This window comes from Bos mutus, chromosome 14 (assembly GCF_027580195.1).
Source record: "Bos mutus isolate GX-2022 chromosome 14, NWIPB_WYAK_1.1, whole genome shotgun sequence".
Taxonomy (NCBI): Eukaryota; Metazoa; Chordata; class Mammalia; order Artiodactyla; family Bovidae; genus Bos; species Bos mutus.
The window spans coordinates 27,228,718-27,245,222 of record NC_091630.1 but is presented as its reverse complement, the minus strand read 5'-3'; the positions used below and the strand labels follow the sequence as shown (position 1 = coordinate 27,245,222).

The window sequence follows — 16,505 nt, the reverse complement described above, 5'->3', positions numbered from 1 at the left end:
TGACAAGCATGCTTTTCATGCTGCCGAACGTTGGAGTCGGCGCGTTCACGTTCCGGGCGCGCCCGGGGAACCGGGAGGGAGCGGCGGGCGCTGTCTCCGGACCGGGTGACCGCGGCTCGTCCGCGGGAAGCCGGGCATCTAGGAAACCGGCCTCTCGGTGCTTCCAGGCTGTGTTTAGGCGATGCCGTCCTCATGCCTGCGCCTCCTCTCGTCGGCTTTGAGGAAAACGGTGGGAGCCTGGGAGCGCTGGAACCCCGCCACGTGCTGCGTCCGTGTGCAAACGCGGGAGCCGGGGACCTCAGAGGGCAGGGCATCGGCCAGCGGGCTCTCGGGTTTCGAGTTTCCTGTCCTTCATGCTTCTCCCCCGCCTTTGTTTTTTCAGGTAGTGAAGCCGATTTCAGCTCCTCGAGCAGCACCGGCAGCATCTCGGCTCCTGAGGTCCCCATGTCTGCCGCCGGGAGCAAGCGGTCCTCTTTCTCACGCAAGTAGGCCCGCCTCCAGCTCCGGCTCTGTCCTCATTGAGACGCGATGCACGGGTGTCTTACCTGTCTTTAACCTGTTTTCCTAGACACCTGGCTTTACTGCTGTCCATTTCCATTTTGTGATTCTTCAGTGAATGGGTTTGGGGTTGGTGGCATTTTACAGTGATTCACGGTTGGTACTTTGCCCAGCCTTACCTGCCGTGGTCTCGTGCTTGGCCCCGCGTGTGCCCATGCGGGGCTCCCCCCTCATCCCGTCCCGCGCTCGGGGAGCCCTGCTTCTCTGGCCCCCACCCGTGTGCTCACCTGTGGATCAGGTCTTCCCGTCCCCACTTCCCACCCAGCCTCCGCCTTCTTGAATCTGTCCTCTTGGCCGTAAAGCCTCTGACTTCACCCTTTTCTTGCCTCTAGCTGAGCTTCCTTTTTGTGAAAGAAGCATGGTGACCCTCTGGGCCACCCCCAATATTCACTTGGGGAAGGGGTGAAGAAAGTATAAAGTTCATAGGTCGGGGTGCCCCCCACCCCCCAAAAGAAGAAGTCTAACAGAATAGTGACCTCTGTGGGCTCTTGGTTAGAATGCCAGCACCACCAACCCCAGGCCTTGTGGCCCCCAGCAAGTTGTTCAGCTTCTCTATGCCGGAGTGTCCTCATCTGGAAAGTAGGATAATAGTCATACCCACCTTGTAGGGTTTATTTATTGTTCTTTAGTTGCTGAGTCATGTCTGACTCTTTTGTGACCCCATGGACTGGAGCCTGCCAGGCTCCTCTGCCCATGAGATTTCCCAGGCAAAAATACTGGAGTGGGTTGCCATTTCCTTCTCCAGGGGACCTTCCCGATCCTAGGGATTGAACGTAGGTATTGAACCCACGTCTCCTGCTTTGGCAAGCAGGTTCTTTACTGCTGAGCCACCTGGGAAGCCCTGTAGGGTTTATAGTTGGGGTTAAACTAGTTAGTTGAGTAAAGTGTGTTTGCTGTGTTTGAAGCACAGTAAACATCAGCACATGATCGGTGCTGTTTGGACTGGGGGAGAAGGACCATGAGGAAAAAGGGGGCCACCGTTCACGTTTGGAGGGACACATTGTCAGCCCCAGGATCTCTGCTGCCATCTGTAGCTTCACTTATTCAATTAGAATTTATTGAGCATCCATTATGAGGCAGTTTCTAGAGATATGGCAGTAAACAAAACTTAGGAAAACTATATTTGTTCTAGGAGAGAAAGATAATGAATGCATGTAAATAATATAAATATATATTTTTTTTAATGTGCAGAATAAGGATACAGAGACCCACAGTGTGTGGTATATTCTGGATAGGCTGGTTCTGGGAGACTGTGTGATGAGGTTAGCTCTGGGCCGGGACCTGAACAAAGCGATGGAGTGAGTCACGTGACACCGGGGGTGATGGGTCCCTTGACTGTCCTGGACCACAGTGTCCGAATGTGTAAAAAGGAGGTTGGACCACATGATTCTTAAGGTCCCTTTTCTGGAGAAAAACTGTTTAGTTTCTAACTGCTTGCATTTCCAGGACTGAGCAAGCAAATGTTTCCCACTTCTCTTGGGTGAGCAGAAGATGTGGCTAATATTTATAAAGGGATCTGAGGCCCACAGTGCAGAGTTTTATTGTTAAAAACAAAGCTGAAGCCAGACAAACTTGTAACTAAAGAGTGAAGTCTGCAGTGAAGAACAATTGTTCTATCTCCAAATACCGTGTATTTTGGAAATAAAGTTCCTCTGGGATCACAGGATGAGACTATAAACATTCTCTGTACAGATCAGATGTGGCTTGCTCTGAGAATAAGCCATTTACCTCACCCATTCAAGGAATTAGCACATACCCGTGGTGCAAGACATCAAAGAACAGAGAAGCAAAAGAAAAAAGAAATGGCCTGAAGAGCAAACCAATTTTAATAAGCATTTCAAAGGGATTTGAGTCTGTCGTTAAATTCCAAGGTAATGTCAGGTATACTGACTGACTTAGAGAAAATATTCTAGTCTGGAACCCATGAATTCCCTCAGTGATGGAAAATTAATGTTTTAAACATAAAATAGCTTAATATAATTATGTGCAAATCAGATATACGCTTAATAGACAGGAAATTGAAATAGGCCAAGTGTTCTGTCCATTATGCTCACTTTTTAAAAATCTGACCCAGGCACAGACAGAGCACCATCAGTGGATTTCTGGGATGGAATGGTGTGGGTGTTTCACGTAATCTGTGTGTTCTACAGGACCACGTTTTGAGAATAGCTTCTCTGGATGGGCTGGTTCAGTTCAGTTCAGTTCAGTTGCTCAGTTGTGTCTGACTCTTTGCGACCCCATGGACTGCAGCACACCAGGCCTCCCTGTCCATCACCAACTTCTGGAGCTTACTCAAACTCATGTCCATAGAGTCAGTGATGCCATCTAACCATCTCATCCTCTGTCGTCCCCTTCTCCACCCACCTTCAATCTTTCCAGGTATCCACACTAAACTTTTAAAGAGCTTATGATCCTTTTGGGCTTCCCAGCTGGCGCTAGTGGTAAAGAACCCGCCTGCCAATGCAGGAGGCATAAAAGAAGCAGGTGCCATCACTGGGTGAGGATCTCCTGGAGGAGAGCATGGCAACCCACTCCGTATTCTTGCCTGGAGAATCCCATGGTCAGAGGAGCCTGGTAGGCTACAGGCCATGGGGTGGCAAAAATTCAGATACAACTGAAGTGACTTAGCACGCAGCACACCCCTGCATTAGAATTGCGGCATCTCGGCCACTCAACCACCAGGGAAGTCCTGAAGAGAATATTTTTGACAGGTGATTTCACAAACAAAGGCAATGGCAGCCCACAGAGGAGACTGGCAGGCTGCAGTCCATGGGGTCGCCGCACGACTGAAGGACCAACTCTTTCACACTTCACAAACAAAACCTGGAAGATTTACAAACGACCTCCTCTTAGAAAAGGCCAACTCCCTGGTCTTTCTGAGAAATTCTCTTTCTTAAACCAAAACTCTAATCTGACTAGAGGCAGCTAGAAGTGAAAAGAAAAAAAAAAAAAGAATTTGGAGTCAGATGTACCTGGGTTTGACTTGAGCATCTATCGTTTATTAGGTACAAGAAAGACCCAGAGTGCCCAGCCTCAGTTTCCTTTTCTGGAAATGGGGTAATAATGGCATTCACCTTCCTGATTTAAATGAACTGAGAAATCTTTGCTACCCTATGCACTAGCCCACCAGGCTCCTCTGTCCATGGGGATTCTCCAGGAAAGAACACTGGAGTGGGATGCCATGCCCTTCTCTAAGGGATCTTCTTGACACAGGGATTGAACCTGTGTCTCTTATGTCTCCTGTATTGGCAGGCAGGAGCCAGAGCTACCTGGGAAGCCCCTTAACACAGTGCCCAGAACTCAGGAAAAGAGTCATTAGATGGTTATTTTTAGTCAGAAGTGATAAAAATAATACTAATGAGTGGGCAAGATGCTGGTGCTGCCGCGGCCGATGGTGCTGGTGGTGGCGATGGTGATTATCATACCAGTTTGCTCAGGCTGTTATAACAAAAAAACACAGACTGGGGAGCTCTAAACAGCAGAAATTCACTTTGCACTATTGTGGAGGCTGGAAATCCAAGATCAAGGTGTTGGCAGGACTGGCTTCTTGCGGCGCCCCCTCTCCTTGACTTGGAGATGGCCATCTCGTCCTTCTTTCCTCACATGCTCTTTTCTCTGTGTCTGTGTCCAAGTTCCCTCTTCCTATAACCATACTAGTCATACTGGATTGAGGCCCACCCTAGCACGTTGTTTAAACAGAAATACCCTTTTTAAAGCCCTGTTTCCAAATACAGTCACATTCTTAGGTGCTGGGAGTCAGAGCTTCCACCTGTGAATTGGAGGGCAACATTGTTCAGCCTGTGACAATATGATGAAGACGGTGAGGGCAAGGGTGAGGATGTTACCTGAAGGAAAGGGCAAGGGCTGGCAAAGGGAGATTCCCCTGGGTGCCTTCTGAGGATCCCTTCTTCACCTCCCCGTTTCTCTCATTTCCAGTTACTGGTGCAGGTTTGCAGGAAGGGGCTCAGCGTAGCGGAATTCTCTCTCTGTGTGGACTGCATTCGTCGTATCCACCAGACCAGCACATGGGGAGGGCTAGGAAGGCAGTGTCCAATTTGCCTTTGCACGGCCTTGACCAGCATGGAAGCCTGCTTCTCCACTGAAATTTTTTTTATCATCATCCACGATGTTTCTCCCACGTTTGTACCCACATAAGTTAGCGTTTGAACTAAACTAAATGTAAGGGACAGAACTGATCATTTAAAGCATGCAGTTTCTTTTTTACAAGTTGGCTCTTACAAACAGCCTAGTAACTCATTTCCTGAAATATATTTCAAGACTCAGTTGTACTTGAGTAGTGTTTGATAGCTTGAAGAGTTTTTGCTTTATTTTGTATAGCTGAGGAATTCTTACAAAATCCTCACTTCATTTAATGTATATGTCACTAATCATACATCTTAGTGCAAGCACCAAACTAAAGAAGTTGGTGGTGAATTCTTCAGGTTAATAACCACATACCTCGCCAGTAGCTAGTATACCTGTTTACAAGCCCAAAACAATATACTCCATTTGTGAAAAGATGGAGACATATCTGTAGAGTTAAGAGACCTGGATTTAAATCCCAGTTGAGTTGTGAGTTCTTGGACCAGTTTTTTTTTTTTTTTTTCCCTGCTTGGGTGCGTGCTAAGTTGCTTCAGCTGAGTCCAACTCTTTGTGACCCCTTGGAGTGTAGCCTGCCAGGCTCTTCTGTCCATGGGATTCTCCAGGCAAGCATACTGGAGTGAGTTGCTATGCCCTCCCCAGGGAATCTTCCCAACCTAGGGATAGAACATGAGTCTCTTTCATCTCATGCATTGGCAGGGGGGTTCTTTACCACTAGCACCACCTGGAAAGCCCTTTCCTCCCCCCTGAGCTTCATTTATTGCTCATAACTTTAGTACTTCCCATACTTCATGTAATGTAAAAAGAAAATGATCATCTGACCAGTCTTACTGTCATAAATCTTATTGCCCTGATGGTCAAAGTTAAGTGAAACGATGTTCATAAAGCCCTTACAACAGAGCTTGGGTTGCAGAAGGTTCTTGGTGAAGAATTCCCTGGATAAACATGAGGGGTTGATCATGTTGAGGGGTTGAGGGCTTTACTTTTTCTCCTAACTTGTAATGGTTAACCCTCCACATGTCTCATAGCCACATGAAGAACTAGTCAGGCCAGTCAGTGCCAGACTTAGAAGTGAAGCAGAGAGAAGCACCTCCCAAGCCAGAGAACATGTTCTTTCCTGCCCCGCCCCTACCACAGAGTTGCTGAAGTTGGTTTGTCACAAAGCCATCAGCCCATCTGTTCCATATAAAGTGTCCCCTTTCACAAAAAAAAGGAGGCAGAGTCCATTTGGATGATTTCAAAAGGAAAGAACTTTTTAACTTGAGAATTTCATGATGTTTCATTTATATGTGATTTACTGGGTTGAGTACTAGTTCAAATTGTATTAGATTTTAAGTAATTGCAATTTTGGAGCCAAGTAGACCCAAGCACACACACTTATACTGACACTCATGTTTCTCAGTGAGATGTGTCTGTTGGATACACTTGCAATCAAAATTGCAAAGAGAGACTGTCAAAAAGCAGCCCTGCTGCGTGAAAAGTAACCTTTTCCCTTTTACTTCCTTGTAATGTCATCAACGGAAAAGGCAATGGCACCCCACTCCAGTACTCTTGCCTGGAAAATCCCATGGACAGAGGACCCTGGTAGGCTGCAGTCCATGGGGTCACTAAGAGTCGGACACGACTGAGCAACTTCACTTTCACTTTTCACTTTCATGCATTGGAGAAGGAAATGGCAACCCACTCCAGTGTCCTTGCCTGGAGAATCCCAGGGACGGGGGAGCTTGGTGGGCTGCCGTCTATGGGGTCGCACAGAGTCAGACACGACTGAAGCGACTTAGCAGCAGCAGCAGCAATGTCATCAAGATGTATTCCTGACATAGATGTGCTATCCTATTTAAGTAATTTCTACATTCTTAAGATGCTTCCTTACATTGCGTTGTTGTTGTTGTTTAATCACTGTGTCTGACTCTTTGCAACCCTATGGACTCTAGTCCACCAGGCCCCTCTGTCTATGGGATTTCCCAGGCAAGAATACTGGAGTAGGCTGCCATTTCCTTCTCCAAGGGATCTTTCTGACCCAGGGGTCAAACTCACATTTCCCGCATTGGCAGGCAGATTCTTTACCACTGAGCCACCAAGAAAGCCCATTCCTTACACTGTTTTGTGTGTATGTGTACTCAGTCGTGTCCAACTCTTTGCAGCCCCATGGACTGTAGCCCGCTAGGCTCCTCTGTCCATGGAATTCTCCAGGCATGAATACTGGATTCATGTTGCCATTTCCTCCTTCAGGGGATCTTCCCGACGCAGGGATCAGACCGGCATCTCTTGCATCTCCTGCATTGGCAAGCAGATTCTTTACCACTGTGCCACCTGGGAAGCCCCATTCCTTACACTCAGTTCAGTTCAGTCGCTCAGTCGTGTCCAACTCTTTGCCACCCCGTGAACTGCAGCACGCCGGGCCTCCCTGTCCATCACCAACTCCCGGAGTTCACTCAGACTCACGTCCATTGAGTCCGTGATGCCATCCAGCCATCTCATCCTCTGTCGTCCCCTTCTCCTCCTGCCCCCAATCCCTCCCAGCATCACAGTCTTTTCCAATGAGTCAACTCTTCGCATGAGGTGGCCAAAGTACTGGAGTTTCAGCTTTAGCATCAGTCCTTCCAATGAACACTCAGGACTGATCTCCTTTAGAATGGACTGGTTGGATCTCCTTGCAGTCCAAGGGACTCTCAAGAGCCTTCTCCAACACCACAGTTCAAAAGCATCAATTCTTCGGCACTCAGCTTTCTTCATAGTCAAACTTTCACATCCATTCCTTACACTGCTGCTGTTGCTGCTAAGTCGCTTCAGTCGTGTCCGACTCTGTGCGACCCCATAGACGGCAGCCCACCAGGCTCCCCCGTCCCTGGGATTCCCCAGGCAAGAACACTGGAGTGGGTTGCCATTGCCTTCTCCAGTGCATGAAAGTGAAAAGTGAAAGTGAAGTCGCTAAGTCATGTCTGACTCTTTAGCGATCCCATGGACTGCAGCCTACCAGGCTCCTCTGTCCATGGGATTTTCCAGGCAAGAGTACTGGAGTGGGGTACCATTTAGGGAGTGTCAAATCTATGGAACTAGATTAACAGGGAAGTTCAAACAAGATTATCCAAAAATAGTACCTTGCAGTTGAATTGCCCTTAACAGCTTATCCAGTGTATTCAACATGCATTCTTTAATTCCACATCACCTCTGTGAAAGTTTTCATATATCCCCAATAGTAAGTGGCTTACTTGCTAAGTTCCTAGTAAGTGGCAGTGCCAGGATTTCAACCCAGTTTATTCACTTAGCAGTCATTTAGGGAGAACCTACCTGTGCTAGGATGTAGTGGGGATGTAACAGCACAAGCTATGTTTCTGCCCTCAGGATGCCCTAGTCTGGTGGGAAGGACAGACAAGCCTGCCATGGTAAAGCACTGTGATAAGTTCCATGGTGAAGTCTGCACAGTGGGGTGGGAAGCCCCAGGGGACAGCACCCACACCAGCCTAGAGAAAGAAGAGTCCAGAGAAGGCTCCCATCCGTCTCAAAGTAGGAGGTATCCAGAGGCTCAGGGTAGGGAGCAGAAGAACATTCTAGACAGAGAAAATAAGTTCAGAATTAAAAGGATGATGGAGAGCATGGACCATCAGGAAATGAAATTGTCTGGAATGCAGGGGAAGGGGGGAGGAGGGGCAGGGAGAGGATGGGTTGAATGCGGTGGTGTGGGGATGGGATCAGACCTTGGGTATTGTATTAAGGAGTCTGGATTTTATTCTGGAAGCTGAATGGCTTTGAGGAGGCCAATGACACTCAAATTGCGCATTGGAAAAGCTGCTTTTACCGCAGGGACAACCTCCTTGCTGAGAGGGCCAGACAAGAGGCAGGGAAAGAAAAGGGGTAATATTTCAGCAGTCAAATGATAAAGGTTTTGCTAAGTCATTGGGGGCTTCCCAGGTGGCTCAGTGGTAAAGAACCCACCTGCCAATACAGGAGATGTGGGTGCCATCCCTAGGCTGGGAAGATCCCCTGGAGGAGGAAATGGCACCCCATTCTAGTATTCTTGCTGGGAAATCCCATGGACAGAGAAGCCTGGTGGGCTTCAGTCCACAGCATCCAAAAGAGTTGGACACAACTCAGCAACTGAAAGAACGACAAGTCATTGGGAACAGAAAGAAAAAGAAAACATATAGGTGGTTAAAATTATAGACGATGCATTTATGTGGGTTATATTTATCTGTCCTGTTTTTTCCTTCTTCCTTATGGGCAAACTCCTTCTCCCTGATCCTCCAAATGATCCACCCCAGTTTTCTGACCCAACATGAGCAAAACCTGAATATTTTAAAGTAGAAACAGGTATACTGAAATAGACGCCACGTCTTTAAAACAGCCTCTGGAACAAAACTAAACCAAAGCAACCTTTTACATGGTTTGTGTTCTTAGCAGGCTTTAATCCAAAACAAGCTTTATGGTCAGAAACTATTTGAAAGAACAGCAGAGTGCTGACAACACAGGAGAGAAAATATCGGGCAGGTGGGAAGAAGGCGCTCATAAAGCCACGTTGCTCTAATCATTATAGGGTTGACCCTTTCCAACCCTATAGGTTGGATTTCCTCGGTGGTGACTAGGTTTAAGAAGGAATAGAACGTTTGCACTTGGGTATCCCCGGCCCCAGGGATTCTAACATGCTTCATGCTTCTCTCCTAGTCGAGGTCCCCACGGGCGGAGCAATGGAGCTTCGTCCTACAAGTCTGCCAACAGCCCACCCTCCCCACGGGAGAAGGACCTTCTGGCCATGCTCTGCAGGAACCAGTTGAGTCCCGTTAACATCCACCCCAGTTATGCGCCTTCTTCCCCGAGCAGCAGCAACTCCGGCTCCTACAAAGGAAGTGACTGTAGCCCTGTCATGAGGTGAGTGCCGTCCATCTCCTGACTCATGGTTCTTAGTTTGTCCTACTTGTAAGCTTCTCTTTAAAAAAAAAAAAAAAAAAAAAATTTTATATATATATATATATAAATTATACATACGTATATATAAAAGTATATAAAACTCGCAGTGGCTTCCCTGGTGGCTCAGTGGTAAAGAATTCTGTCTGCCAAGTAGGAGAGTCAGGTTTGATTCCTGGGTTGGGAAGATCCCCTGGAGGAAGGCATGGCATGGCACTCCAGTATTCTTACCTGGCGAATCCACCAGGACAGAGGAGCCTGGCGGACTACAGTCCATGGGGTCGCAGAGTCAGACACGACTGAGAGACTGAGCATGCATGCATATAACTCTCAATCCCCTGCCTTGTCCTGCAATATGACACATCTCTTTACTTTCCCGCACTCAGTAACAATCCTTCAAGGGCTGCTGCAGAAAGGACAGGAGCCACAATTTCTAATAAGGCTCAGCAGTCCCAGGAATTACTGGCTGGGCAGGAGAAATGGCACAGCAGCAGTAGGACGGTCCTACGCATTTCCCTCCGAATGGGGAAGAGTCGTTCGTGTGTTTGCCGGTTCATTCAAACACCAGATGTTTACTGAGTACCACACTGTATCCAGTGCTGTGTGAAGCACTGGGAATAGAGCCATGAACAACAGAGGTCCCCATGCTGATGCCCAGAGGAGAAGAAAAACAGTAGCCATCTAATGACAGAAATGCATTAGGATTATTCTGCAAGTACCTGTCATTCTGTGTAAAAGCTGGGAACTGGGAATTCCCTGGCCGTCCAGTGGTTAAAGACTTCGCCTTCCAGTGCAGGGGAGTGCAGGGTCAGTCCCTGGTCAGGGAGCTAGGATCCCACATGCCTCGCAGCCAAAACATAAAAACAGAAGCAATACTGTAATAAATTCAATAGCGACTTTTAAAATGGCCTGCATCAAAAAAAAAAAAGTGGACACAGGATCCATTTGGAGGGGTCAAAGGAGGCCTCTCTGAAAAAGCGAAATTGAAATGAGATCTGAAGGTCAAGAAAGGAATGAATTAGTCCCTGGAAGGCACGAGGTTGCAGAAAAAAGGAACTGCACATCCAGATGGGCCCTAGCAGGCCAGTTGGGAACTGGATGCTGGGCACGGGCCATCTTGGATGGAGCGCAGGCTCAGGGCCAGCAGGGCGGATGCGGCGGCTTGGCCCAGGTCCTGAATTGGGGAAGAAGCTGCCAGCCCTCCTCCTTCCATCTTCCTCTTCCCGGGCATCCGGGTCTCACAGTCAGCTTTCTTAGAGCAGGAGGGATGCCCCGCTCTCGGCCAGGCCTGACAGGGGCCAGGACTCCAGTGAAGGAAGCTTCACAGAGCGCTGGACACCTGTCTTACAAACCCTATCTGGTGCGAGTAGACCAGCTCTTTTCCCTTCAAAAGAAGGAAACTTTACACCAAATCAGCACACTCACGTCAGGGACTGATATCAGAACAATCTGAATTCAACCAACAACAATCAAGATCTTTAGGCAAGTGGCACATTGTGTGGAAGCGAGGTCATCTCGCTCCCTTCCTGCCCCCACTCATTGTCCTTTAACATAACAGCCTCCTACTCTGAACTGACAGGTGGGTCTCTGGACAGTTGTGCGTTATTTTACAGGAGATCGTCCCTAAGCCACAGAAAATCTCCCTCTCCTGGCCCCACCCCCTTGACAAAGCTCCGCCCTCAATCTTCCCAGTTATGTGTAGTCCTAAGAGTGGCAGGTGGATGACTGTCCCCCTTCTGAAGTGAAGAGAAGTGAAAGTCGCTCAGTCATGTCTGACTCTGCGAACCCAAGGACTGTAGCCTGCCAGGCTCCTCTGTCCATGGAATTTTCCAGGCAAAAATACTGTTCCCTTCTCCAGGGGATTTTCCCAACCCAGGGATTGAACCCAGGTCTCTCCCACAATGTAGGCGGATTCTTTATCGTCTGAACCAGCAGGGAAGCCCAAGGAGACTCCAGTGGGTAGCCTATCCCTTCTCCAGGGGATGTTCCCAACCCAGGGATCAAAGTGAGGCCACTCACTGTTGGACTTTAAGATCCCAGCACACAGCTGCCGTTTCTTCTCAAGCTGTTTTAGCTGTGCCTTAACTTTCCTTTTTTATAGAAAAAGTAATATTTCATTTACTTGGATTGTTTCAGGCGGTCTGGAAGGTACATGTCCTGTGGTGAAAATCATGGTGTCAAACCCCCAAATCCAGAGCAGTACTTGACCCCTCTGCAGCAGAAAGAGGTTACGGTGAGACACCTGAAGACCAAGCTCAAGGAGTCCGAGCGCCGACTGCATGAGAGGTGAAGTCGCATTCCTTGCACGCTGTGATTTAGAACGCTTTCTTTTTCCATAAAGTGAAATGTGAACCCACGCTGTAGAACAGAAGAAAAATTACTTCATTTAATTTTTGTCGGATTTCTTAACTCAGTCTCTCAGAAGAGTCATTTGATAATCCTGAGTGATTTGACTCTTAGGAGTTCAGGGAACCCTCCTGGGTTTGAAGGGACCCTCTGCTTTTTCTGGGTGTGTCTAGCTTTGACGTGAAGAGCTGGGTGTGTGCAGAGCTATTTTTAAAGGACAGAACACTTGCAGGAACAATGCCGTACTTCCAGTAGACTGGGTCACACACAGCTGGCCCCTATGAAGCCCTGTTTATATGTGTCAGAGAGTGGATGGCCATGTGCATTGTGATTCCTGCAAGCTATTTCTGTGCTGAAGGAAAAGGTTCATTATTCTTCGCCAAGTGTTATGGTAATTAAAAAAAAAGAAAAACAACAGCCCAAGCTTAAGAGATCTTATCTCAGAGAGAAAAGACCTTTGACGTATTGGGACAGGCCAGATTTTTGCTTGGTAGTTTTTCTGAGAGCTCTGACCAGGGTTGATGGTGACATGAGTCAGATCATACTTTCTGGAAGTCTTGGTTTATGTTTTGAGGAATCTCTGGGATGGTTTGAATCTCTAGGAGGGAGGTGTGGAAAGGCAGTGAAACTAGAGAATAGTGAAGCCTAAACTTAAAGAAGCAATATGTACAACATCTGTTCAAATATGTCAGTATCCTGACTATGTGGTCTTGTCCTAGTCACTGAGAGAATGAGTACATACATTTACATTGACTAGGAAGAAATTATATGTAAGGAAACATTTTTTTTTTACAAATATCTAGAAATATTGTCCTGTGAAGAAGCTAACCATTCCCTTCAGTGTAGGATGGATCTAATGTCATCTAGCCTGAGAAGAGGTAGAATTATCAACATTTCATAAAGTCCTTGAAACATGTAACTTTTTATGATTTAAAAAAGTTTTTTTATCATTGGAATATGATCAGAACTGTTTTGCAATGCTAAAGTTTATCAGTCTGTCTTCTGCCTTTGACACATAATTAAAAGTGATATGGACTTTCCTTTCCCAAATTGTTTTGTGGACATATGAAAGAGTAGGCTATGGAGATTAAAGCAGGCTAAGAGACTCTAATGTGTTCTAATAAAATCATTTCCAGTATTAAGTACAGGATTGCCTCAGAGATATTGCAGGTTTGGTTCCAGACCACTGCAATAAAGCAAATTGCAATAAAGTGATTTATATGAAATTTGTCACTTCTTAGCATGTATAAAAGTTGTTTTACTACACTGGAGTCTATTAAGTGTACAATAGCATTATACCTAAAAAAATGTACAAACCTTAATTTAAAAATACCTTAATTGCTAAAAAATGCTAATCAGTGTCTGACAAAGCAGGGTTGCCACAAACCTTCAATTTGTAAAAGACATAGTATCTACAAAGCATGATAAGGCAAAGTGCAATAAAACTGTCTGTATTAAGCAGAGGATAATGCTTGAAAGATGGCTCAGACCACTGTAAAGAATATAAAGAATATGCCTGCAATGCGGGAGACCTGGTTCAATCCCTGGATTGGGAAGTTCTGGAGGAGGGCATGGCAACCCACTCCAGTATTCTTGCCTGGAGAATCCCCATGGACAGAGGAGCCTGGCGGGCTACAGTCTATGGGGGTCACAAAGAGTCAGACACGACTGAGCGACTAAGCAGGATGCTTGAAAAGTACTTAGTGCCATGTCAGACATAGAGTGGACACTATGAAAAAGGAGAGAAAAACAATCACAGCAAAATTTTTTTTCTGATTCTAGTAACTGTTATTATTTTAGCTATTTTACAATTAAAAGGGGGGCAGTTCAGAGCTAATACCTTCAAAAGAAAGAAAAAAAAAAAATAGAAAGTTACATAACCTGCACGTTTCCGGTGGGAGAGCATGGGCTCCAGGCGGGTGTCCGAGTTGACCTTTTTTCTTTCTGAGTCGCCCTTGTCTTCCGGCTCTAGGGAGAGTGAGATCGTGGAGCTGAAGTCCCAGCTGGCCCGAATGCGCGAGGACTGGATTGAGGAAGAGTGCCACCGGGTGGAGGCCCAGCTGGCCCTCAAGGAGGCCCGGAAGGAGATCAAGCAACTCAAACAGGTCATCGAAACGATGCGGAGCAGCCTGGCCGATAAAGACAAAGGCATTCAGAAATATTTTGTGGACATCAACATTCAGAACAAGAAGCTGGAGTCGCTCCTCCAGAGCATGGAGATGGCGCACAGCGGCTTGCTGAGGGACGAGCTGTGCCTCGACTTCCCCTGTGAGTCCCCGGAGAAGGGCTTGGCCCTCGGCGCGGCCTTGGGGCCGACGGAGGATGCTCTGTCCCCGGAGGAGCCGGCCACGGAAGAAGGGGCCGACAGCGAGCTGCTGGGGGCAGACGGCGCGGCCCCCGGCGAGGATGTGTTGGAGGAGCTGGTGACAGGCGCCATCCCGGAGCCGGAGCTGCCAGGAGCCGAGGTCGTGGCGCTGGGCGGCGAGGCGGCGGCGGTGGGCCGCGGAGGGCGCCGCGCGGTGGCGGAGCGGGCGGTGCAGACCGACGTGGTGCCCTACAGCCCGGCCTTCTCCGAGCTCCTCCGGCACGTGCTCCGGCTGCAGGACCCCTGGCCCTCCTCCAGCGCCGCGACCCCCGACGAGGAGTCCGGGGACGACTCGACCGAAAGCTTCCCAGAGCCCATCTCCACCTTCGTGGTCGATTTAACTCCCCGGAATCCAAACTCGGCTATCCTTTTGTCTCCCGTGGAGACCCCGTCCCCCGCGGCGGGTCCCGAGGCTCGTGGGAACCGCCTCATGAGAGAGCTGGATTTTGCGGGCTCGGAGGCGGCGGCGGAGGAGGAGGAGGTGAGGCTGGACGGCCCGGGCCCACTGGCCCGCGCAGGGGGCATCGCCGGGCGCTACTGGAGCCGCAGCTTCCTGGTGGATCTGCTGGCCGTGGGGGCCCCCGTGGTCCCCACCGTGCTGTGGGCGTTCAGTACTCAGAGGGGGGGCACGGATCCCCTGTACAACATCGGGGCCCTGCTACGGGGCTGCTGCGTGGTGGCCCTGCACTCGCTCCGCCGCACCACCGAGCACATCAAAACCTAAAGAGACGATGTGGCTTTGGTGGGGTGGGCCCGCCTGCCCCCACCCCGTGCAGCACGGTGCCCGGTGGAGAAGCCGCGGGGTCGACCGGTGGCGGGTCTGGTTCTGTCGTTCTTTGCTCCTCGGTATTTGATTTGCACTATATTTAGTTGAAAGCCTGTTCCCTGTTGAAAACCGGAGGTATCTTCAAAGGCATGGAGACCTGGTTCCAGTCAATGTCCCACCGGTGTGATAGAGAAAGCATGTTCGTGACCCTGCCCTTGTCGTCCAAGGTACCCCTGCTTATTATCCTAGTGGTTCAGGAAGAGAAAATGCAGAGTTTGCACTTTCAAGACAGCTTCTGTAAGGCTGGCATGTTATCTCCTTGCTTTGCTTTGTCCCGTTTTTCAAAAATGTGTAATTGTTAACAGCATTCCAATGGTCTTGTGCATAGCAGGGGACTGTAACCAAAAATAAAAATGTATTTGTGTAATGGGTTGGAAGAAGTCTTGAATAGCTCTTTAGTGTCTTAATTGGGGTTGATAAGGTTTGAGTGTTTGCAGTTTTTTTAAAACTAAATGTAGCTCCAGAGTCTGAAATGGCTTGTGTGTTCCTAAACCTGGTAATTGATGAAACTGTATGTAAGGTTTACATTGTATTAACTTATTTTTTGCTTATTATATATAGTGTTTTGTTGAAAATTGTTTGTAACCACACACTAAAGCATGATGAAAATAAAGATTAGTGTTTCCATTGAAATAAATGTTCTATCCTCCTATAAAATAACTATCTCTGTGATTTTACTTCTGCATATGATAAGAAAGACTATATGGATGGCACACCCTTCCATCTTTAAAAGTAGAAACTGTAAAAATGGAATTACATGATAAAGAGGGAAAAATAATTGTTCAATAAAGGCGAGGACTTCCCACTCTATCTTTTAAAATGCATTATTTTCTGGGCTTCCCTGGTGGCTCAGTGGTAAAGAATCTACCTGCCAATGCAGGAGACACAGGTTCGATCCCTGACCTGGGAAGATCCCACATGCAGCTAAGTCCGTGTGCCACAACTATTGGGCCTGTACTCTAGAGCCTGGAAACTGCAACTACTGAGCCCAAGCCCCATAACTACCAAAGCTCGAGAGCCCTAGAGTCCCATGCTCTGCAACAAGAGAAGCCGCTGCAAGGAGAAGCCCAAGTACTGCAGCGCAACTGTAGAGTAGCCCCTGCTCGCCACAACCGGAGAAAAGTGTATGAAGCCATGAAGACCCAGCACAGCCAAAAATAGAAATAAATAGAGACTACAATTGAAAAAATGTTTACGAAGCATTATTTCTGAGTAAAAGTAGCTTTGATTGTTTGCTCTGCGGTTATCCGTACACTTGTTTGTCCCCATGTTGGGTTGGCCACAAAGTTGTTCATGTTTTTTCATAAGATGTAACAGAAGAAACCAATCGAACTTTTGGCCAACCCTGTACTTATTTAAATACACTGAGTGTTTTCAGGAATTTGGGTTGATTTTGTTTGAAAGCAT

The 16,505-nt window shown here is 47.8% G+C and overlaps 1 protein-coding gene across 8 annotated transcripts in view; it reads left to right on the top strand.

Moving 5' to 3' along the window:
- SYBU (syntabulin) overlaps window positions 1–16,159 on the top strand; it is an 85,222-nt gene extending 69,063 nt beyond the window's left edge. For 3 of the 8 annotated variants that reach the window (XM_070382185.1, XM_005902658.3, XM_070382187.1), the window contains 4 exons: window positions 383–485; window positions 9,322–9,525; window positions 11,698–11,847; window positions 13,880–16,156. In XM_070382185.1, the coding sequence (XP_070238286.1) occupies window positions 383–485; window positions 9,322–9,525; window positions 11,698–11,847; window positions 13,880–14,996 (1,574 nt within the window). In that variant the 3' untranslated portion in view covers window positions 14,997–16,156. Of the gene's footprint in view, window positions 1–85; window positions 230–382; window positions 486–9,321; window positions 9,526–11,697; window positions 11,848–13,879 lie in introns of those variants that run through there. The other 5 variants (XM_070382184.1, XM_005902657.2, XM_005902659.2 and 2 more) reach the window with 3 other exon arrangements.
- The last annotated feature ends 346 nt before the right edge of the window (window positions 16,160–16,505 follow it).